Source organism: Cnephaeus nilssonii (genome assembly GCF_951640355.1).
Source record: "Cnephaeus nilssonii genome assembly, chromosome: 5".
Lineage (NCBI taxonomy): Eukaryota > Metazoa > Chordata > Mammalia > Chiroptera > Vespertilionidae > Cnephaeus > Cnephaeus nilssonii.
Genome location: NC_137076.1, coordinates 103,911,066 through 103,934,139, shown reverse-complemented (window position 1 = coordinate 103,934,139; position 23,074 = coordinate 103,911,066). Strand labels below are relative to the sequence as shown.

At 55.8% G+C, this 23,074-nt stretch overlaps 1 protein-coding gene across 1 annotated transcript in view; it reads left to right on the top strand.

The window, feature by feature from the left end:
- Positions 1–23,074, top strand: part of SH3PXD2B (SH3 and PX domains 2B) — a 92,144-nt gene that overhangs the window by 26,389 nt on the left and 42,681 nt on the right. The window contains exons 2-4 of the mRNA XM_079771946.1: positions 4,023–4,103; positions 16,991–17,066; positions 21,406–21,482. Of these exons, the coding sequence (XP_079628072.1) occupies positions 4,023–4,103; positions 16,991–17,066; positions 21,406–21,482 (234 nt within the window). The remainder of the gene's footprint in view (positions 1–4,022; positions 4,104–16,990; positions 17,067–21,405; positions 21,483–23,074) is intronic.

Genomic DNA, 23,074 nt, shown 5'->3' with positions numbered 1-23,074 from the left:
CTGCTACAGTGCCTGAACTACAGGAGGATGAGCGGGCACCTCTCGCTGGCCCCAGTCCAGCTGTGCCCAGCTGCTGGGGCAGGGGCACGATGCCTGGTGCAGCAAGGCCGTCAAGGTTCGAGGGAACCTCGGTCACGTCACTGCTCTCCTGGGGCTCCATCTGTTGCCAGGAAAACGTGGGGAGTGTTCGGCTGGCCTGGGGATTTGGGCTCAGCCCCGCCCCACAGCCCCTCGCCACCAGTCCACCTCTCCAGGACTCGGAGGAGAAAGAAACCCAGACTTCTGGGCCTGGTGGCACTGAGCCCGAGAAGGGAACGCGGGCTGGGGAGTCTGGGCCTTGAAAATCACACAGGCCCCGCGGCCGAGGTTGTGTAAGAAGGGGTTTCAGCGGTGGCTCATTCCTGTCAAAGCCTCCTGTGGGGGAGCAGGAGGGAAGCCTCCGAGGCCCGCAGACACCCTGTGGTCTCCCTGCTTCCTCATTCCCAGGGGAGGTCCCCGCTGCTCCCTGGGACTCGCTGCTCTGGGCGGAGGTGGGGGTGGTGGGGAAGCAGGACAGTGGGCAGAGAGGACAGGCCGGGGGTGGGGCGACCTGAGAGACACTGCCCGGCTCCCTTCCCACAGACCTCAGGCCTGACCTGGTGTCTGGGTTTCTTCCTCATGAATTCATTCAGAAAGCATAGATTTTTCCGCCGTGCTCAGCGCTGGGCGTACAGCGCTCGGTGAATAAGACCGGCGTGGTTTCTGCTCTCACGAAACTTGAAGCCTTCGTGGAAAGCAGGCTCTCGGGCGGTTGCAGGCAAAGTGTACTTGACCTTGTGATGGGGAAGTGGGTGCCAAGGAGACGTGCAGCAATGTTGGTGGGGAGGGAGCAGTCCGGGAGGGCTTTCTGGAGGAAGTAGCATCTAAGCTATGACTTGTGGAATGCCCCACATTCTGGATTTGTCTGGTTGTTTCTTTCTGGTGCCATTTAGCCCATTCCTCTAACTCCTTTACTTCCAATAAATTGGAACTTAGGTCAAGAGGCTTGAGATTCAGGTTAAACATTTTGTTGACACTATCTGCCAGAAGATTATGTATATTTCTGTCTCTGTGAATCTGGCTAGTCTGGGTCCTTCCTGTAAGTGGGCTCACACAGAATTTGTCTCTTTGAGACGGGCCTGTTTCCCTTAGCGCAGTGCCCTCAGGGTTCATTCAGGGCATAGCATGTGTCAGCATCTCCCTCCTTTTTGAACTTGGTCGTATTCCCTTGTACGGATGCACCACATTGTGCTTTCTCATCCATCCATCACTGGACACCAGTTAGTCCCACCCTTTGGCTACTGGGCGTGAAGAAGTCTGGGTTACATTTCTTCACACCAGGCCCCTGCGTATCACCTTGGGTGGAGCTGTTATCTGACAGCCAGGGCGCTGTGTTACGACGGCTTTGGTTACAAGTAACAGACGCTGACTCCGATCGGCTTAAAAAGAAGGGGGAGGTTCTGGCTTGTGTTGCGACATGTCCATGATGCTGGATCGGGGCTCCCGTGATGTCCCAGGACGCGGGCCCTCTGTCCCTCTCACCCTGCTTGCTTCGGGGTGCAGGTGCTTCCCACACAGTAACCCCTGGGGGGCGTTCTCCTCCCAGCAGCCATTGCCGTGGGAAAGGGGTCTCTGCCCTGATCAGGCCATCCCAGGTCCCAGAATGGAGTCCCCTCGGCCCATCCCTGGGGGGCCTGTCTTATTCTCCATCGCGTGGCCGGCCAGCCCTGGGACACATCCCTACCCCCTCTCGCAAAGACGGGAAGAGGGAGAGGGGCGGCCCCCGAGGAAATCAGGCGCGCTGACCAACAGAAGGGAAGGGGGACCAGGTGAGCCGGAACAAGTGCTGTCAGGGCGAGTGTGGCACGGCCCCATGGACATTCGTCATGGTGGTGAGTCAGGGGAGGTCATTGTCCCCGTTTCAGAGAAAGGGACACTGTGCCCTGTGAGTCTCGCCCAGCAGCAGAACGGGCGTTGGCACCAGGGAGCGTGCTCCTTCACCAGCCCCCACACGCCGGGCAGAGCCAGAGCCCTGGTCGGGACAATTCTCGTTAAAACAATTAGGTCTGAGCCTCAAAACGCAGACCATCCACTTGTGCTCAGCGGTTGGCTCCAGTAAACCAATTAGGCCTGTGCAGAGCCCTGCGCTGTACGTGCAGGACTTCAACTTTGCAAACGGGGATCAGGAATGAACTGTGTAAGCAGAATTTCCCCCTGTTTATGAGTGTATGCTTTTTATGGGTTTTAAGAAAAAATAAAAATCTTTGATGACATTTTCTCTTTTTTTTTCCTTGTTTTTTAATATGTATTTTTAAAATCCTTACCCGAGGATATGTTTTCATTGACTTAAAGGAAAAGGAGAGGGAGTGGGAGGGGAAGGGAGGGGAGGGGAGAGAGACAGACAGACAGACAGACCCCCGTGGGTTGCCTCTCATACATGCCCCGACCTAGGATTGAACCCACAACCTTTTTACTGTACAGGACGAATCCACATGGGCTTTGTTCTTGACAGAGGGTCATCCAAACTTGGCCTAAACATCCCCAGGGATGGCAGCCTTTGATATGCTAGTTTCTGGGCTGCTGTCTTGAGAGTTGGAACTGAAGTCCAGGGCCGAGTCTCCCTGGCTCTGCCTGGCCTAGCTCAGGTCACGTGCTCACTCTTCAACTGCTTCCCCGGGGGTAAGGAATAGTACCCACCTCCGCACCTAAGAAACTATCGCCCAGGTCGGGGAGGGGGTTCCCGGGAGGAAGAAACGGGGCTCTGCGTGGAAGAAAAATTAATCCCTACCGGGCAAAAAACAACATACCCACTGCACGCACGTTACTTATCTTCACTCATGGATGTGTCGTCTTCCCAGCCAACCCTCGGCGCGTGGAGGGCCAGGGCCCTCTGTGCACCCCGTGGCCTCTAACAACCCTGAGCCCCTCCTTTTCAAACAGCATTTCTCTGTTTCCGAAGAGCTTTCACATAGATACGTACTCTGTAATGGTCAGAACTGCCTGGTGACCACAGATAACTGGTGTGAGCCGGGACTGGGTGGTGGGTGCTGATCCCTTAGCCTGTGAGTGTCCAGGCCACCCGAGTCCCAGCCAGGTGCCCCTGGCTTCCTGCCGCCACCTCGCTTTGCCCGAATGCGTCGTCAGTGTGTTTTTTCGGAGTGCCGTGACTCGTGACAAAGGTGGGAACGTGGCCCGGCGGTTTACAGAGTGGCTCCCCCTTCTCCGTCCTCACACTGCCCCACTGAGCAGGCGCTGGCGGCCCACTTCACAGATGGAGACACGGACAGGCGGAGGGAGAAAATGACCGAACCCTAACTGGAGGAAATGGTGTCATGGCTTAGCTGACGAGAAACATAAGGAGGCTAAGGCTCCTGGGACTTCAGTCAAAACCAATGTTTTAAGAATGACTCTGATAGCCCGGCTGGCGTGGCTCAGTGATTGAACGTCGGCCTGTGAATCAGAAGGTCTGGGTTCAATTCCTGGTCAGGGCACATGCCTGGGTTGCAGGCTCGATCCCCAGTAGGGGGCATGCAGGAGGCAGCCCACCAATGATTCTCTTTCATCATTGGTGTTTCAATGTCTCTCTCTCTCTCTCTCCCTCTCCCTTCCTCTCTCTATCTAAAAATATAAAAGAATGACTCTGACAAAAAGAGCCAGCCCCGCGGCTCTCTGAATCGAGTGGGGAGCAAGGCATCCTCGTGCTGCCAACAATAACAGCACCTCCTGCGTTGAGCAGGGTGCTAACGCTTTCCCATGCTTGGTTTCACTCAACTCTGTGCACAACTCTCAGGGGTGGAGGTCATCACACCCATTTCATTGAGGAGGAAGCAGAGGCTCAGAGAGAACAAGTGACCTGTTTCAAGTCGTCCAGCTGGTCGGTGGTGGAGCTGAGATTCAAACCCGGGTCTTTCTGACGCTGAACCTTGTGCTTCGCCCCCGAGTCCCCCTGGCATTGGAAAGGGCCCCTTGGTGTTAACGCCCGTCTCCCCTGCTCCTCTCTGCAGGTCTACATCATCCGGGTCACGTGGTCCAGCGGCTCCACCGAGGCCATCTATCGGCGCTACAGCAAGTTCTTTGACCTCCAGGTAAGGACTCGGGGCCTCCAGGGAGCTGCGGGCAGGAAAGACTTCCATTGGACTCACTTCCCGTTTGGACTTCAGAGCCCAGGCCCTCGCCCACAGTGGGCGGACGGTGCTCTTCTTTCACCCCTAGAATTAAAAACGCCGTCCGTGTGCCCGCTTCAGCGGCACGTACACTGAAATTAGCACAATCCGGAAAAGGTGCGCATGGCTCCTGCACAGGGTGACATGCACATTTGTGGACATTCCGCATTAAAAAGTGAAAAAAGATGTCCATCACTTTGGGGACCTACTGCTTTATGCTGTGATCGTCAGTATTTCCCCAATGAAAGAAAGGCTGCGTGTGGACGGCTCCAGAGTGGAGCATGACCTGGGAATTGGTGTGGCTTTGGCGTGCAGATCTTGAACTTGTGTTTCCTTCAAGGACTCAGATGTGTCCGGTCACCTTTGGTGAATGAATGAATGAATGAATAAATGAACTGACAGCCGCGAGTGCCACCAGTCCCATAGGGCACCCGGCCAGTGTGGACCGCTCAGTGTCAGCTCACCCCCACGGGGGCAAAAGAACTACAGTCTGTGGGACCGTCGCTTTATCCTGATGTCACCAAAGGCCAGCAACTCAAAGCAAGCGTGTCTGCATGAGAAGTCACAGGGCCCAATATGACAAATACAGTTCTTTATAGAAAACACAGGCCTCCAGAACTTACGGGGCTTCCCGAACCAGCAAGTCCTCCCTGCTGCGTAGTGAGGGACCATGCTGAGCTGTCTCCCTTTCCTCTGTGCCTGTCAGGATGCCTCAGTTGCAGGAAACCCTACTCACACGGGCTTAAGTCAGTGGGGAGTTCGGGGCTGGTGGAAGTGCATGTCCTAGGCCAGTGGTCGGCAAACTCATTAGTCAACAGAGCCAAATATCAACAGGACAAAGATTGAAATTTCTTTTGAGAGCCAAATTTTTTAAACTTAAACGTCTTCTAACGCCACTTCTTCAAAATAGACTCGCCCAGGCCCTGGTATTTTGTGGAAGAGCCACACTCAAGGGGCCAAAGAGCCGCATGTGGCTCTCGAGCCGCGGTTTGCCGACCACGGTCCTAGGAGAAGAAACCGTGTGGGCTTCAGGCACCGCTTGATCCAGGGTTTATCTGTGTCTTTTCACCCAGCTCTTTCCTCTCATTCTGCATTTCTGCTTCCATCGCGTTGGCTTTATCCTCAGCTCCCACGTGGTTGCAAAATGCTCTGGGCACACAATCAGCAGGAAAGAGGGAAAGGTCACTTCCCAGAGTTCCAGCAAACACGGGGTTGTGTTTCATAGGCTCATCTCTAAGCCTGTCACGATGGTGAAAGAATGTGATGGCCAGTGGGGTGGTCGGGTTCCTGCCCTGCCCCTGGAGTCGGGGGCGGGGACTGAGAGCCGGAGAGAACAGTTGTGATCGGGTGTAAAGTAGGCGTTGTCGGGCCGGCAGGAGAGAGCCCTTGTCCTCCACACACCAGCCCGTCTCCTGGCCTCACATGTTCTCTGGGAGTTGGCTGATGTTAGCCACAGGCATTCGCGGTTGTATGGACCTAATCTGTTCCTGAACATGGCCAACGGAACAGTCAGAGCCTGTGTTCATTCTTTCCAAGGGGGAGCGGGGATGGCAAAGCTCTCCTGGCCTGTTTCCGTAGCTGCCAGAGTCACGTGTGATGTGAAGCAATTGAGACACCCGTGACCTCGGTGTTGAACGTGGAATGAATGTGGTGAGGTTTTGTGTTTACCGTGTAACAACACCAAACAGGATCCTACACAAGTTATGTGTTTCTTCTGGTCTGCAGCAAGCATGCTCTGAATGTAAATAGACAAGTGTGTGCCAGAGGGCCGGATTCCATCTACAATGGACTTGGCAGGAGCAGCCCGGGGCAGGGAAGGCAGATGATGGCGGTGATGCCCAGCGCCGGAAGCAGGAGGCACGGTCCTGTGTGATAATGACCGAGAGCCACACCCTCGTACCCAATTTCCAGGTCAATGGGTGTCTATGCAGATTCATTGCGGCAGGTCTTCAGAGAGTGAGAATTGAGTCCACATTTTGCAAGTTGCTGACTGACTTCTCATGCCCTGAGGGTCTGCACAGGGAGGGCGAGGGCGCCTGTATTTGGCTTCCAGAGGCCTCTTGTCTGTGTGATGCCTCCAAGGAAGGACACGGGGCAGAGAACAGGGCCAGGCATGATGGCTGGCTTAGGGATCACTGACACCCACAGCCCAAGCATCCGCTCAGCCAGCTCAGACGGGCAGAGAGGAGGGGGCGGATTGATGGCGAGAGGCAGGTGTGCCCCGTGGAAACAGCAGGAAGTGCAGCCTGGCTGCAGGGGCTCAGGACCCGCAGCAGGGTGACCCTGCGCAGCCTGGCGGCTCCCCGGCCGCGTGTCGCTGTGGCCGCAGGATCTGCCATGGAGCCTGCTTCCTTTCCCCAGCGACCTCTCCAGCCCAGCTTCCTCCACGTGCCTGTGGCCCACATCCCCCACACAGCGCCTTCGGCCCCCGAGTGGAGGTGTCCTTCCTGTTGTCGATGCACTGGGGTTTCCAGGTGCCGATTCCGGCTCCAGGGTTGAGAATCTGATTGTCAGAGACCTGTGGGCTGCGGCGGGAGCGTGGGGTTGTTGGTGCAGCAGGAGCTGGAGAAGTAGGGCGGAGCAGAGTGGGGAGGAGGCCCCGAAGCAAGGGGCAAAGGCAGGGGCTGAGGAGGTGGGCTGTCGTCGGCTTCCTGTCCCAGGATAGCCCCGGCTTCGGACCTTGACGTCAGGGTTAGACAGATGGCTTCAGAGCTCAGCTTTTTGCCTCTTTAGGTTTCAGCTCGGTGACGCCGCTGTATGTTTCCGAGCCTCAGTTTCCCCGCCTGCACATGGAGAGTGAAAGCACTTTCCGCGTGCATCGGGGATGACAGAGCTGTGCCCTGCTCTGTAAGCGTGTCAGCTGTCATCTGCTGTCGCTCCGCTCAGCGGGACTTGCCTGAGGGGACCCTGTCTGGGAATGCCGGCTCCCTGCCCCAAAGCCTCTGCTCGCTCCACTCTCCTGCTGTGACTCAACTTTCGGATTTCTACCAGAATTTAAAAGTGAAGTTTTTCCGCCCCACTCAGCACGATTGGTAATAATTGGGGGTTTGCTGTGGCGTCAGTAACGGCCTCAGACCGCCCTCCTGAAAGGAAGTCATCGAAAGACGGCGCTTCAGCCGCCTTTAAAGAGTCCCAGATGGGCAGCTGGACGGGAAAGGCGTGGAGTTCCAGAGGGTCCCCTCTCCTGGCACCGCCGGCCTCCTGCCCCCGCAGCCCAGAGCGGGCAGCCGGAAGGAGTTAGGGCAGGAGTCAGCTGTTCCCGAGGCCCCGGCGAGGAGGCCAGCCCGTGTGGGGCTGCAACACCCTCAAGGGCGATGATTTCACGATTCCGCCCTCCCTTCCCCTCCCTCCTGTCTGGCGAGTAGCCTCGGTTTTTTTCAGAAGAAACTTGGCGCTCACACACATCATCACTTCACAAAAAAAAAAGAAAGCATGGGGAGGGCCGAGCTCTCGCCGAGGAACAGCCAAGCCAGTGGGGTGTAATGGAAAAAGTCAGGAGACTTGGGGCACAGCCACCTGTGCTGTGTGGCCTTCGGCACGCCCCTTAACCCCTCTGTGCCTGACCGCTCTCATCGGTGGCATGGGGTGATGATAACAGAAACAGCTGGCTTTCTGGAGTCGGACTGACTGCTCAGCATCTGGATGCCGTGACTCATTTAATCCTCGGATCGAGCTTATCACCTCGCACAGATGAAGGAACCCCGGCTGGGAGAGGCCACAGGGTTTGCCCCAGGTCACACCGCCAGTGGGCATCGGAGCTAGGGTTTGAAGCTGGGCGGGCGACAGCACGGACCACAGTCTTGGCCTCTCTGCTGTCCAGGCCCCTGGCGGCTACTTCCCCAGGTTCCTATGGAGTTAAAAGCGATGATGTGTGTTGGGAAGAGGCAAACCCACAGAGACAGAGCAGATGAGCGGTTGCCAGGCGCTGGGAGGAGGGGAGAGTGGGAGAGGCGGATGGGTACAGGGTTTCTCTCTGGGTGGAGGAAAATGTTCTGGAATTAGATCGTGGGATGGTTGCACAACCTTCTGAATATACCAAAAACCACTGAATTGTATACTTTAAAAGGGTGAATTTTCTGGTATGTGGAGTGTATCTGGATTTTTTTTATTTTTTTTTTGAAGTGATGATGTGTGTGAGAGCAGTTTCTGGGCTGTTGAGCCCCGAGCAAATGTCAGCTGTTGGGATTATCGGGAATTGGCAGGGTTTCGAGCAGGGGCTGGTGCCAGTTGAATAGAGTGGGTAAGACCCTGGGCTTGGGTCCACTTTCTGGTCGGGAGATCTTGTTTTAGTCAGAACTGTTTTAGTCGCAGATGACAGAAACCCGGTGAAGGTGGATTATTCGGAAAGAACATGGATGAGCTAAATGTAACCGAGAGACCAAGGGGAGTTGGCGTCAGGTCTGGCTGGATCTAGGCGCCACCGTGTCAATCAGGGCCTGCTTTTCTCCACTTGGCTGTCTTCACGTCCAGGCACGTGGTGGCCACAGGCCCACGCTGTATCCGTGAGTTCCGTTCAGCGCCTTCCGGGAAAAGAGAACACCCAACAGTTTAAGCAAAAGCCTCATTGATTCATCGTGGGTCCGTGGCCAGCCGGTCAGGGCCATCCCAGGCATGAGTGAAATCAGCCTCCCGCCAATGTGTGTAACCCACAGAGAAGGTTCCCCAGAAGAAAGCAGGGAACCGCTTCCGCGGAACGGCGAGGGGCTTGTGGGGAACAGAGGGCAGTAACTGTGCCCTCCGGTGGGGGCAGGGCGTTCAGGCAGAGGGAACGGTCTGCAGAGAGGCCGCCTCGGGGAAGAAGGGAGCGGGGCTCAGGCTCCTTTGTGGGCAAAGAGACTTAACATCAAACACTAGCGAAAATGTCCCCTTTATGACCGTGCACTTTCTGACGTGACTTCCTGACTCGCTTGTCTTGGAAAACCTGGACCCCGATCGTCAGCCGTCACTACTGGTTGGCAGCTGGCCACGCGTGTCAGGGTGTAGGCCACAGAGCCCGGGCTGGGAATGGGAAGCCCTGGTGTCAGGGCCCGGCCGGCTGTCTTAGCGGCCGTGTGGCCTTGGGCAGGCCTCTCTGCCGCTCCCGGTCTGCCCTCGCCTGGCTCCGTCAGCCTGTGGCAGGGGGCACCGGAGATGGTCGGATGCCGTGGCGCTGAGGGCAACGCCTGGAGGTAACGTGGGCTGGTTGAGGGATGTCGTTAAAGATCTGGAGGACGGGTTCCTGACACGCACAGGTGCCCGCTTTACGTCCTCTCGTTTGGTCCTCACCTGCAGGAAGCGAGCATTGTGTCCACGCCACAGACGGGGGAGCGGACGCTCAGAGGGCAGTCACGTGCCCAGAGAGCAGCATGGCTGGGATTTAAGCCCACGTGGGGCCGAGTCGGAAGCTGCACCCCGCTGCGCTCTTGAGGCCCAGTACTGCCCCCGAATCGCTTTTCTAAGATAGATTTGCCTCCTGGAGCTCTGCCTGGCGCTGCCCTTTGAAGGCCCAGGTGGCACCTCCCTGTCAGATGCGGGCAGTCTACCCCGCAGAGAGGGCTGCCCTGGGCCGTACACGATCCCTTCCCGAAGGGGCCGCAGGGGTCCGGGGGTCTCCTGTACTCTGTGCCAGGCGACCTTTGCCCTCTGAGTTTTCCCACGGGCTCCGTGTGCTCCCAGGCCGAGGGTCATGGCCGCCGCCGGAGCCAGGGCTTCCCTGGGGAAGCACAGCTACTAGTAAGCATTTGCTGAGCCCGAGTGACTCCAGGGGTTCAGAAAGGGGCGTCTGTCCCGGCCAGGGAGCTCAGGCCCGGCTTGCTTCCTGGAGGAGGTGACATTTAAGCAGGGTCTAGACCATGAGTAAGGAGTTGACCCGCAGACAGGGTGGGGGAGGGCATTCCACACGGAGAACACCAGGTGTGCGAAGGTGCGGGGCGTGAGGGAGCGGGACGGCAGCTCGGCTTCTTGCAGAATTCCGACAGCGGGGCACGGAGCCAGCTGGTCGCTGCGCCTGGCCGGGGGCCCGCGGAGAAGCGCCAGCCCGGGTGTCCTGTAAGTGGGAACACCGCGTGCTGTGGGGACCCGGAGAGATACTTCCTTTGGGAGGAGCTGGTTCTTAGGTCAGCGATTCTTCAACCTTTTTCATCTCCTGGCACACATAGGCTAATTACTAAAGTTCCGAGGCACACCAAAAAATATATTTTTTGCTGATCTGACAAAAAAAATAGGTATAATTTTGATCAATTCATACCAGACGGCTGTTGTTGTGTTGGCTATTATATATACACTGAGTGGCCAGATTATTATGACCACCCCATCAGTACTTCGTTGGGCCACCTTTTGCCTTCCATGCTGCGGCGATTCTTCTTGGCATTGACTCCACAAGATGTTGAAAGGTGATGCGAGGAATCTGACACCATGCATGATGAATAGCACTGTCCAGTTCTGTGAGATTGGATGGTTGTGGAACCAGCTGCCTGATGGCTCTTTTAACTTCGTCCTACAAATGCTCAATTGGATTGAGATCTGGTGATTGTGGGGGCCACCTAAGCAAGGTAAAGTCTCCCTCATGTTCTTGAAACCACTCCTGCACAATACGAGCACCGTGGCATGGCGCATTGTCTTGTTGGAAGAAGCCATCTCCATTGGGATACGCCATCAACATGATAGGATGAACTTGATCAGCAACGATACTTAGGTATGTTGTGCTATTCAGATGTTGTTCCACACGAATTAAAGGGCCCCAATCATGCCAGGAAAACATGCCCCAAACCATAACACTGCCCCCACCAGCTTGAAGGGTTGTATCATGCATGTGGGGTGCATGCTTTCATGCTGTTTCCACCAAATTCTCACTCTGTCATCTGCATGATGCACTGGAAACGTGATTCATCGGACCACATGACTTTTTTCCAATGCTCGACTGTCCAATCCTTGTGTTCCTGTGCGAATTGGAGACGTTTTATCTTGGTAACTGCAGACAGCAAAGGTGTTCGAACAGGCCTTCGGCTTCCATATCCCATACGATGCAGTGTACGGCTAATTTGCCTACAAACGTCAGGTGGTTATAATAATCTGGCCACTCAGTGTATATACATATGTATATGTATATATACTTCTTATTTGTAAAATATATATATATATATATATATATATATATATATATATATATAATTTTCAGAGAGGAAGGGAGATGGAGAGAGAGAGAGAAATATCAATGATGAGACAGAATTACTGATTGGCTGCCTCCTGCACATCCCCCACTGGGGATCAGGCCCTCAACCCAGGCATGTGCCCTGACTGAGAATCGAACCGTGACCTCCTGGTTCATCAGTCGATGCTCAACCACTGAGCCACACGGGCCGGGCTGTTATAATTTTTTTTTTATTGGACAATCTAAGGGAAAAGAGGTCAGTGTCCCTGACTAAATAGTCAGGTATCGCATGTTTTAAAAATTGTTGGGGCACGCCGCTCGAATGTCGCTGTCCTAGACTCATCAGTTCACAGAGCCTACGCCATGCTGCAGCAGCATTTTCATCTGCTCCTTCGTTTCTCCCCGGAGGAGGGACTGAGATCTGGAGACGGGAGAGGCTGTCCCAAGCTGCGCCGTAAATATCATTTGTTTCCTGTTTTGATTGAGATAGGACTGACCTGTCTCGCTCACACGACTTTGACAACCCAAGTGCACTTGTGAGCTTTGGGGACTGTCTGCCCGGAGCCCCCATGCTCCGCCGCAGGAGCCAAAGGGCAGGGAGTGTGTCCCCCCATCTTTTCCGGAGGCAGGCAGAGGGCTGGCAGAACTGAAGACTCTCACTCCCCCACGCAGGTTCCCAGGAAGACCCTAGCCAACCCCTGCTCAGGGTGCACCAACCATATTTCTCCAAATACTCCCTTTGCCGGACCCTCCGACACAGTCTTTTCGCCAGACGTGATCTTCTGAAATTGGGGTGTTACACACGCTTAATGGAATGTTTTTCCCCTCCCCAGTGAAGGGCTGTTGCCATGTTGATGACGTGTAGCTGAGAAAATATGGTAGTGGTCTTTTCCCACAGTGAGCAGTTCCTTATGTGTAAACTAGGAATGCTGCCTGGTCTGTCTGAGCCCCAACCAGGTCCTGTTGCCGCCTCCTGGGATGTAATGTCTCTGCTCTTAGACAGTGGCTGGTTACATCCGCGAACCCCCTTTTTTCATTCATTTGCTCATTCATTGACTCATTCCTTCTTTGCACAGATATCTACCAGGCACCTACCATGGACCAATGAGGAGGTGATGGAGGGGGTCGGGCTGAGGAAATGCTGACCTGGCCTGGGGCGGGGCAGGAAGGATGAGAGAAGTGGACAGACTGGAGGGGTGCACCATGGCACAGGACACCAGGGCATGCCCACCGTTAGGCAGATCAGCTCCTCGAGGGGACGGAATTTCCACAGACAACCCCCCACGGATGTAGAGCAGGTCCAGGGGCATTGCCACGCCTGCTCTGAGGACCACGTGGCTCCCCAGCAGCCCGCAGCTGCGTGTGACAGAGTCCCCCCAGCCTTCTCCGCCGCCTGCTCTGGCTGTCCTGGGACACGGGGCTTGTGGGAGACCGAGGGTACCAAGTCCAGTCCGCCACTAGCATGAACCACGTGCGGCCCCCACGCCAGCCTCCACGCATTTTCCTTGGACAGATGTCACAGGCTGGGGTCTTAGAAACTGCTGACGAGTGTTCTCTCCTTCCTGCTGGAGGCTTGGGCTGTGTCCATTGGACGTGGCTCCGTCTCCCTGCCCCCACACTGACTCACTTTCCTCCCAGGTCTCCAGTCCTCCTCACCCTGAGCACCGCCTCCTGCTATCATCTAGGAAGAGGCGCGTGGGGTTTCTGGTTTCCACGGGCAGGGTCTGTGGTCGGATTTGGCGATGCATGCCTCTGTTCCTGCTGCTACACACAGCCTGGGGCGGGGGTCCCCGGGAGGGGCTGGGGTCCCCGGGGAGGGGCTGGAACGCTGCCTGGTCTGCCGTAAAGCCTGTGGCTGCCAGTGTGACAGTCCCCCGGATAGAAGCAGCGTGTGGCCTGTGAACCTGGGCACACGAAGACCCAGTAGCTCCCAGGCCTCCGATCGCCCGTTGGTGCGAACAGTGGGCCCAGTGGTCGGATGATAAAGAAAAGGAAGTAAGACGGGGTGTGGCGCAGAGAGAGGATGAGTGTCAGCGTCCAGCCCAGCCCTGCTCACCAGGGCTACCACGGGAGGCTAAATGAAGGCAGGTGTAAAGTCAGTGAAATTACGTGAAATTAACGGTTGAGTTCCTCAGTCACAGGAGCCGCATTTCACGTGCTCAGTCGCCACCGGGGACTGGTGGCGCCGTCAGGGACGGCCGATGGAGGACATGTCCGTCACGGCAGACAGTCCTATGGGACAGCCACGGAGGGGGCTCGGGTGGCCTGAGTTTTGCCAGTCTTAAAACACAGCCTCATCGTGGAATGTTCTTCAGCCTTAAAAGGGAAGGGAACCCCAACACGTGATACAACGTGGATGAGCCTTGAAAACACGCTAAGAGAAACAGGCTAGTCACAAAGAACAAACGCTGTGGGATCCCACTCACTCGCGACCTAGAACAGATGTCGAGAGACAGAGTGGAATGGGGGCTGCCAGGGCCTGGGTTTCACGGACATAGAGCTGCAGTTTGGAGTGAGGAAGAGGCTCTGGAGGTGATGGTGCCGATGGCTGCATAACAATGTGCGTGGACTTAACATCACTGAACGCGTAAGATGGTTGAGGTCATGAATTTTATGTTTCATATACTTAATAAAAAACCCTCACAAACCACTCAAACTTGTTCCCAAATAACTTTCCGAAGAAGAAATTTATTCTGCACTATATACAGGTGATGCATTATAGAATTGTACACCTGAAACCGATACCATTTTATTAGCCAGTGTCACCCCAATACATTCAATTAAAAAATGTAGATGTATTGTGGGCAGAGCGCAAGGTGGATTTCTTTCTTCTTCACCTAGGATGTCCCGGAGAGCCCCTCCCCCCCCCCAAGCGTTCACTGCCACCGCACCCTGCCAGCGGGCTGTGTGCCGCCCTCTGCGGATGGGATCCGGCCAAGGGCACGCTGGCATGAGGAGGCACCGGCTGCAGCTCGGGGCTGTCTGGCCCCAGGGGTAGAGTATCTGTGGTTAGACGCTGCAGCATTAACCCAGGTCTGCGGCCTCAAATTAACAAGTAACACTTCCGCCCTTCGGGCCACGCTTCTGTGGGGGAAAGCAAGTCAGGACAAGGCGTGAGGGCAAAAGTTCGCTCTCATGATGCTCACTGTTGGCAAACATCGTTGTCAATAAAACTGAGAAGGGAAAGAAGATGGTGTTAGACAAATCCTTCAGACACTCCAGCAGAGACCGCTTAATCACCCTGCTGCTCACCTGTGCGCGGAATAGTAAGCTTGCCTTATTTCAAGCCAATTTTTCATGTTCACGTGACTCCAAAACTGTTTAAGGGAGTGATGCTGGGGAAAGAGAATGGGGTTTAGATTAAGGTACTCGAACTGGCTAGATTCCCCTGGGCTGTGTGACCTGAGGCGGTTCACTGCCCCCCTCTGCTCCCCAGTCTCCCCGTCTGTGACTTGGGGATCATACATTTATTTCACAGGGTTCTGATGACGGTCAGGTAGAGCCACGTGTAGGAGAAGGCTTGTGAACAGTCAGCTGCCAGTCACATGTCAGTAGGGATTGCTCATTATTATTCAAGATTAGTAACACGAATGTCATTCATCAGGGGTCCTTGGCAAACATCTCCTAAAGCTGCCCCCCCCCCCGACCCCAATTTTACTCCGCTGCATTCATTGCTTTAGTCGGTTTTTAGTGAGTGCCCACTATGTGCTGGTGTTGAAAAGCTCCCGGGTTCGAACAGGGAAGCCTGCCTTTTCCAGCCAGGCCCGCGGTGGCATCACCGGTTGCTGGATGACGTGGACCGAGCATTTCCCCATCACCACGCAGCACAGAGGAGGGGCCGACAGAAAGCCACCAATGAAACCACAGCCGCGGCGGGCAGCCTTCCACGGTGCTGGCCACGCTGAGCCCGAGCCCCTACCCAGGGGCGGCACATGCCAGGAGGGGGCGGCAGGGGCGCCAGCCTGGGTAAATGGCCCCTTCCCCCGCGGAGGAGCGGTCCTGATTGAGTGTCTTCGTAGCATCTCCGAGGTGGAGGGACCGCAGGGAAGCAGATGGTGCAGCCTCTGGCCCCGCCTCCTGGCTCCAGGCTCACGGAACGTTTCCTCACTTCTCTGGGCTTCGGGTTCCTGGATAGCCATGTCCAGCTCGAAGGAGTGTTCTGAAGATTTAGTGCGAGAACGTGTCTGCCGAGTCTGCTCCCCGCCTGGCACATACACATGTTTCTCATGTGCCTCAGGCCCTCCCCCCCGCCCCCCCGATGCCTGCACGGTAGCTGTGCTTATCCCTCTCAGGCTCCTCGAAGCTCCTTCCATCCCGCCACAGCGACACGTCTGGAGTGCCAGGCAGCTCCCCCTCGGCTGGAACCCTGGGCGCGTGGACCGGTCAGGTTGGGTTAGGATAGGCTGCTGCGATCAACAGCCTCGCTGTGTAATGAGGGTTTATTTCTCACGCGGGCGACCTGTCCGTCAAAGGTTGTTGGGATCCTAACTCCAGGACCCGCACAGGCGGAGAAGCCGCTGTCTGGAGTGTGGCCCGTCACCAGGGCAGGAGGAGACGGACCGTGGTGAGTCACGCTCCGTTCATGGCTCTTCCACCCCGAGTGGCATGCCTCGGCTGCTCACGTTTACTTGACTACATCCCACTTCGAGGGGGTGGGACGTTCACATCTGCCAGGTGCTCAGGAGAAGGACCAGATACCTGACGGCAGCGCTCATGACCCCGCAGCCCGGCTTTCATCTAAAAGTCACCCTGCAGCCCTAGCCGGTTTGGCTCAGTGGATAGAGCGTCGGCCTGTGGACTGAAGGGTCCCGGGTTCGATTCCGGTCAAGGGCATGTACCTTGGTTGCGGGCACATCCCCAGTAGGGGCCGTGCAGGAGGCCGCTGATCGATGCTTCTCTCTCTCATCGATGTTTCTATCTCTCTATCCCTCTCCCTTCCTCTCTGTAAAAAAATCAATAAATATATATTTTTTTTTCTTAAAATAAAAGTCGCCCCGCACATTGGTATCACTTCCCCGGGACCCCGAGCAGCAGGTCTCTGCGGTTTTGTGGATCAGATCCGATCTTTCCCGTTCAGTCCTCCCAAGGTCAGAGAGGCGTCTCTTGCACTCTGAGAGGTTTTCGTTTCGGGACCTCTGTTCCCGCTCCTCCCCTGTCCCACGGCAGCCCACGCCTTCCTCTCGCCGCGCTTCCGACACCACCCTGGAACGGTCCGTTTCTTCTCAGCCGCCTCTTTCATTGCTGTAGGCCGCGGGCCAGCGGGCCGGGCACAGAGCTGTCTGCACAGCCAGCCTGGGGAACTCTCGGGGGCGGGGGTGTCACGATTGGGTCTCAATGGTTCGGTCCTTGCCACCACCCAGCCGTTCTTAGGAAGCAGGACGACCTGCCATCCGTGGACCTCTGGGGGTGTTGTCACAGTTCAGGCCCTGAGGCTGGAGACCCCTGGGAGCACCTAGAGTGGCCACTCCCAGCCCTGGGCCTTCACCGGTCGGGCAGCTGTGGGCGTGAGGAATTGCTTCACGGAGACCCTCGGTCCCATGGACACGGACTTACCGTTAGTGTGGCCTCTGAAGAGCTGAGCGAAGCGAGCTTTAGGATGTCCGGTCGCACGTGTCAGGTAATTCCCCCCAATGTCAGCGGTGCACGTGTCATATCTTTCGGTATTTTTCTCCCTTGACAGATGCAGATGTTGGACAAATTTCCCATGGAAGGAGGACAGAAGGACCCCAAACAGCGGATCATCCCCTTCCTGCCAGGTGGGTGGGACTCATTGCTCCCGGATCTCTCGGCTCGTGACCAGACACTTCACCTCTGGGAGCCTCAGTTTCTCCTACCTCTAAAATGGGAATGATTAAGCGCGTCAAGTTTTATAACGCGTGGCATCTCTTATGGCTACTGTATCATTTTTCTATTGCTCCGTAACAAATTGCCACCCGTTTAGCAGCTTACAGTGGCACCCATTTATTATCTCCCAGTTCTTTTGGTCAGAAGTTCCAGAGGCCTCCACTGGGTACTCTGTTTTAGGGTCTCACAGGGCAACATCAAGGTCGTGGCTGGGCCCAGCTCTCATCCGGAGGATCTGGGGCAGAATGCAGTTCCTGCCGCTCCAGGACTGAGATGCGATGCCGGTTTCCTTGCTCGCGTCAGCCAGGCTGCCTGCATCCCCCCTCTGTGGCCCCTCCATCCTCAGGCCAGCAGTGAGGCACCGAGTCTTTCTTGGGCTTTAAATGCCTCCAGCTGCCCCAGCTGCCCCGCTGACCCCCCCCCCCCCCCTGCAGAGGGATCTGCCTGCTTTGAGGGACTCATGTGATGGCGTCGTACCCTCCTGGCTAATGCAGGGCAATCTTGTAAAGAAACCGTGGCCTGAAGCGATCCCATCATAGCCACCAGCTCAGGGGTCCGGGTGGGCCATCTTGGGAGGAGGGGGTATTATAGAAATTCCACCTGCCTACCTGCCACGGGCTTTCTGAGAGCCAGGCACCACTCCAGGCACTGTGGAGGAGTTAATGTAGTAAAGGCGTTCATGTCCCTTCCCTCCTAAAAACATTCCTTGCTTCAGCTCAGAAAGTAGGTTATATTCCTAGCTGGTTTGGCTCAGTGGATAGAGCGTCGGCCTGCGGACTGAAGGGTCCTTGGGTTCGATTCCGGACAGGGGCACGTACCTCGGTTGCAGGTTCCTCCCTGGCCCGGGCCCGGGTCGGGGCATGTGCAGGAGGCAACCCATTGATGTGTCTCTCTCACATCGATGTTTCTCTCTGTCTTTCCTTCTCTCTTCCACTCTCTGTAAAAATCGATGGACACGTCCTCGGGTGAGGATTGACAAGAGAAAAGAAAGTAGGTTGTACCCAAGCCAGTGTCACGGTCTCTGTAGCTACCACGGATTGGATGTCTGCTGTGTGCCAGGCGCTGGGCTGAGCGCTTTCCATTCATTACGTCACTTAGTCCTCAGAACAACCTGGCAGGGTGGGCACTACGTGCCCGTTTCTCAGCCGCACACATCGAGGCTCCTCCCCTGTGCTATCTTGGGTGAATGACTTCAGCACACGAAGTTTCCTTTGCACTCAGGAGATGATCGTGGCGCTGCAATGAGAGTTGTTGCGAGGGTAGGCGAGTGCCCGGCACAGACTGGCCGCAGTCGGGCACGTACCGTCATTTTGATGTACAGATCTTCAGCAAGGTGACACCACCCCAAATCACAAGTACTTCGAGCGGAAAGGACCCTTCCGACCTTTCTCATTTTGCAGAAGAGGGAGCAGGCCCCACAGTGGGGGAGGCTCCCGGGTCACTCAGGCGCCCAGGCGCCCCTCCCCCACTCCAGGGTCCTGCCGTGGGCACAGGAGTGGGCTCTCCCAGACGCCGTCACGGTGAGTGGGTTTAGAGCCTGGGCAGAGGCGTTTGCCAGACCCCCGTCCGCTGGGAGGATCATTTGCCTAAAACAGCGAGTGTTTGAGTTCTTCCATGGGGAGAGTGTGCAATCACACTGGAATTTTCTTTCCTATTGGAGAAAACCCGGAGAGCCAGCTGCAGCAGCCAAGAGTCCGGGCTCCAGCCCTGTGACAGGCGGACGCCACCCACCCGGTCCCCGCTGGGCCGCGCTGTCCCCATCCATAAAACGGGACATGATCCTGCCTCACAGGCTTCCCTCCCGGACACGTAGTAGGTTCTCAGTAAAGGCAGAAACAGGGTCCCGTGACATTCCTTTGGAATCTCTTGGTATTTCATGTCTTGGAGGCGTTACTTAAATGCTCAGCCTGAATACTCACATTGAACTGGGCTCTAAATGTGGGTTTTTCTCGCCCTAGCCAGTGTGGCTCAGTGGAGAGAGCGTTGGCCCGTGGACTGAAGGATCCCAGGTTCCATCCCGGTCATGGGCACGTATCTTGGTTGCAGGCTCGATCCCCGGCCCTGTCCTGGCACACGCAGGAGGCAGCCAATCGATGTGTCTCTCCCACTGATGTTGCTCTCTCTCTGTCTCTCCCCCTCCCTTCCACTCTCTCTAAAAATCAATGGAAAAATATCCTCGGGTGAGGATTAACAACAACAACAACAAAAATTAAATGTAGGTTTTCCTCCAGAGCGGTGAGGTGTAAGTCTTACTATCGGATGAAAGGCAAACCCAGCTCTGGAAAAACTTCCCAGGACGGGGAAGAGCTTGAGCCCACCCTCCCCCAAGCCCCTGGAAGCTTTCATGATTACGTAATTCTCTTCCACCCACGAATTCATGAAAATGCTGTTCTCAGGGACGCGGCCCAGCGTCCCTGCTCACGGCACCCACTGCAGCTTGGAGAGGTCCCGCCGGGCCCAGGACGCCTCTTAGCGCTTCCTCCACGCGGAGGCCGAGGGCAGGGTCCTGCGGGGGTGGGGGGGGAGCGTCCCCTCTCCTAGGGTCACTTTTCTGCCAAGCCCGCCACGTCAGCAGAACAAAGCAAGTCTCCTGTGAGCACAAAGGCAGGGGGAGGGGGAGCCGCCTGCTCAGGCCTCCTCCCCGGCCAGAGCTGGGCCAGCCAACTTGGCAGAGGCCGCAGCTTGAAAATTAAAAATTACAGTCTGGCCTCCTCCACCACGGAAAACAAAAGGCTGTTCTCCGCCCCAGGCGGGCTGGCCCGCAGCGAGGGAGGGGCGCGCGTTCGCCCTCTTCCCCGTGACTCAGCCCTCGGCCCAGAAACGCTTCACATCAGATGCAGACAAGGGCTCCGGCCCCATCAGCCTTTCACCCGGGAGGTACCGGCCACGACGTGCTGCTGCTCACGGCCCGGCCCTGCACCCATCCACGGCGACTTAGCCAGCGGGTGGCACGTCTGAAGAAACAGAGCTGGGGCCCTGGCCCGTTTGCTCAGTGGATAGCGCGCCGACCTGCGGACGGAAGGGTCCCAGGTTCGATTCCAGTCGAGGGCACATACCTAGGTTGCAGGCTCCATCCCGGGCCCTGGTCAGGGCTCATGTGGGAGGCAACCAATCCATGGGTCTCTTCTCAGATCAATGTTTCTCTCTCTGTGTCTCTCCCCCTCCCTTCCACTCTCTTTAAAAACCAATGGAAAAAGATCCTCAGGTGAGGAGTAACAGAAAAAACACACAAGAAAGCAGAAGAAAAGAAACAGAGCTCGGTGCAGAGTGTGACACAGTATCATCTAAACGGTTTGGGGGGAAAAACAGAAAGTCACGGCCCTCTCGTGAGGGCCAAGCCCTGCGCGGGGTTGTAATGGAGATGGTCTCCGTGAAGCGATGCGGCTGCCCATCTCCCACGGCAGCACCACGGACGCGAGGCTCCCCGTCCCCCTCGTTGGCCGCACACCTGACGGGTGCCCAGAGACGCCTGTCCCTCGGCCGCTGCCCAGGGGGAGGGGGGAGGCCTTTGTCATTGTGTCACACACACACCCCCTCCCGGGGACCCTGGCGGAGCCTGCGCCTCTGTCCTTAGCTGTCAGCCCCACGGTGAGGACACAACACGGACAAAGGCCCCGTCGGTCCCTGTTTGTGCAGGGCCCGTGCCTGGTAGGGAGGAGGACGAGTAGATCAGTAGCGTGGTGTGTGCAGGCAGAAATGGCAGGAGCTGTCACCCAGAGAAGTGAGCCGAGTTTCCCCCCGGGGATGGCGGGTGAGGTTGGCTATTCCAGGCAGAGGGAAGGGGCAGAATCGTGAGACAGCGTGGCGTGCTGGGCACACAGCCGAGAGCAGGAAGAAGGTGGAGGAGGCAGGAGGAGGAAGGGGGCCTGAACTGTTGGGTCAGGGCTTAGCTGCGGTTCGCTGCACTGCCCAGGCAGCCTGAGACGTTGGACAGAGGACCTCAGACCCTCCGGTCTACCTTCCTTCTCCACGGGCAGGAGCGCCTTCCTTCCAGTCAGTCCCTGCCTCCTTTAACTCATCGGAACGTTCCCCCGGGCCCCACCCCTCCAGCCTTTGCACTAGAACTGTGAGCCGGGCTTTGGGGGACCACGCCTGGGGTCATCAGGCCCCGTGGGTATCCAACAGGGGGTAGTGATGACAGCCAGGGATTTGGGTACCACTCAGGCCTACCAGAGGCGTGCACATCACACCTCCCGTGCTGCGAGCTGGTCGCCGCCCCCTGCCAATGCTGTGTGCTCTCCTTCTCTGCAGGCAAAATCCTCTTCCGACGAAGCCACATCCGGGACGTGGCCGTCAAACGCCTGATACCCATCGATGAATACTGCAAGGTAAGCCTGAGAGCGGCCAACGTCCCCCTGCCTGCGTCTGCCCTGTGGGCAGCTTTTTTTCTTTTCTTTTCTGGCTGTAAGATGCTTGTTGTGAAAATCTGTACAGTTGCAAGAAATGTAGAGAAATTAGAAAAAAACAACCATCCGTGATCTTTCAACTCAAAGGCAACAAGGATGAAGGTTTGTACATATTTTCTTTCTTTTCTCTCCTGCATGTGTTTCTTTATGGCAGGGGTCCTCAAACTTTTTAAACAGGGAGCCAGTTCACTGTCCCTCCGACCGTTGGAGGGCCGGACTATAGTTGAAAAAAAACTATGAACAAATTCCTGTGCACACTGCACATATCTTATTTTGAAGTAAAAAAACAAAGCGGCAAAAACACCCACATGTGGCCCACGGGCCGTAGTTTGAGGACGCCTGTTATGGTGTTGAGACCATCCTATCGGTGTTATTTTTGTTGCTCTTTTTCTTTCCTTTATTTTTTATTTTATTTATTTATTTATTTTATATATATTTTATTGATTTTTTACAGAGAGGAAGGGAGAGGGATAGAGAGCTAGAAACATCGATCTGCTGCCTCCTGCACACCCCGCACTGGGGATGTGCCCGCAACCAAGGTACATGCCCTTGACCGGAATCGAACCTGGGACCCTTCAGTCCACAGGCCGACGCTCTATCCACTGAGCCAAACCGGCCAGGGCTCTTTTTCTTTCCTTTAATACTGTAATACTAGAGGTCCGGTGCACGAATTCATGCACGGGTGGGGTCCAGCCAGCCCGCCCCCATTGGGGCCGATCGGGCCGGGCCAGCCAAGGGGAGGGGCCCACGCAGTTGGCCGGCCAGCCCCACCCTCTGGTCGAACTCCCAGTCGAACTCCTGGTCAAGGGGACAATTTGCATATTAGCCTTTTATTATATAGGATAAGAATTTCCCGTGCAATTAAAAATCTTCTTGAGCCTACATTTAGTGGCTGCATAGTATCCCAAAAGCTGTTGAGCCAACCCCTGTTGTTGCATATGGCAGCTGGCGTCCAATCGCTTGAATGTTTTAAAGAACAAGGGGTTTGGGTTTTGGTTATATTTTGTTTGAATTGAGGCTTTGGTCAGGAGAGAAGCATATTTTTTTAGCTTGCTTAGCTTCCCTTATCTTTAGTATTTATTTCTCTAACTTAAAATCACTAGCAGTTGTGATGGGGAAAGGGTAAGTAGGAACAGCAAGAAATGTCTTGAAAATGGAGCAGCGAATGCTCTCTCCCCCTGAGATCAGGAATAAAATAAGTGCTTTTGCTCTTGTCACTTCTGTTCCACTCTGAAGTTCTAGCCCGGGTGAGCAGGCAAGAAAAATAAATAGCCCTAGCTGGTTTGGCTCAGTGGATAGAGCATTGGCCTGCAGACTGAAGGGTCCCAGGTTCGATACTGGTCAAGGGCACACACACACACAAAGAAAAATAAAAGGCATACAGGTTGGAAAGGAAGAAGTAAAAATGCCCTGATCCACAGATGGCATTATTCTGTTGTAGGAAACTATAAGGGATCCACTAAAACGCTATCAGAACTAATAAACCCACTTAGCAAGATCACAGGATATAAGAT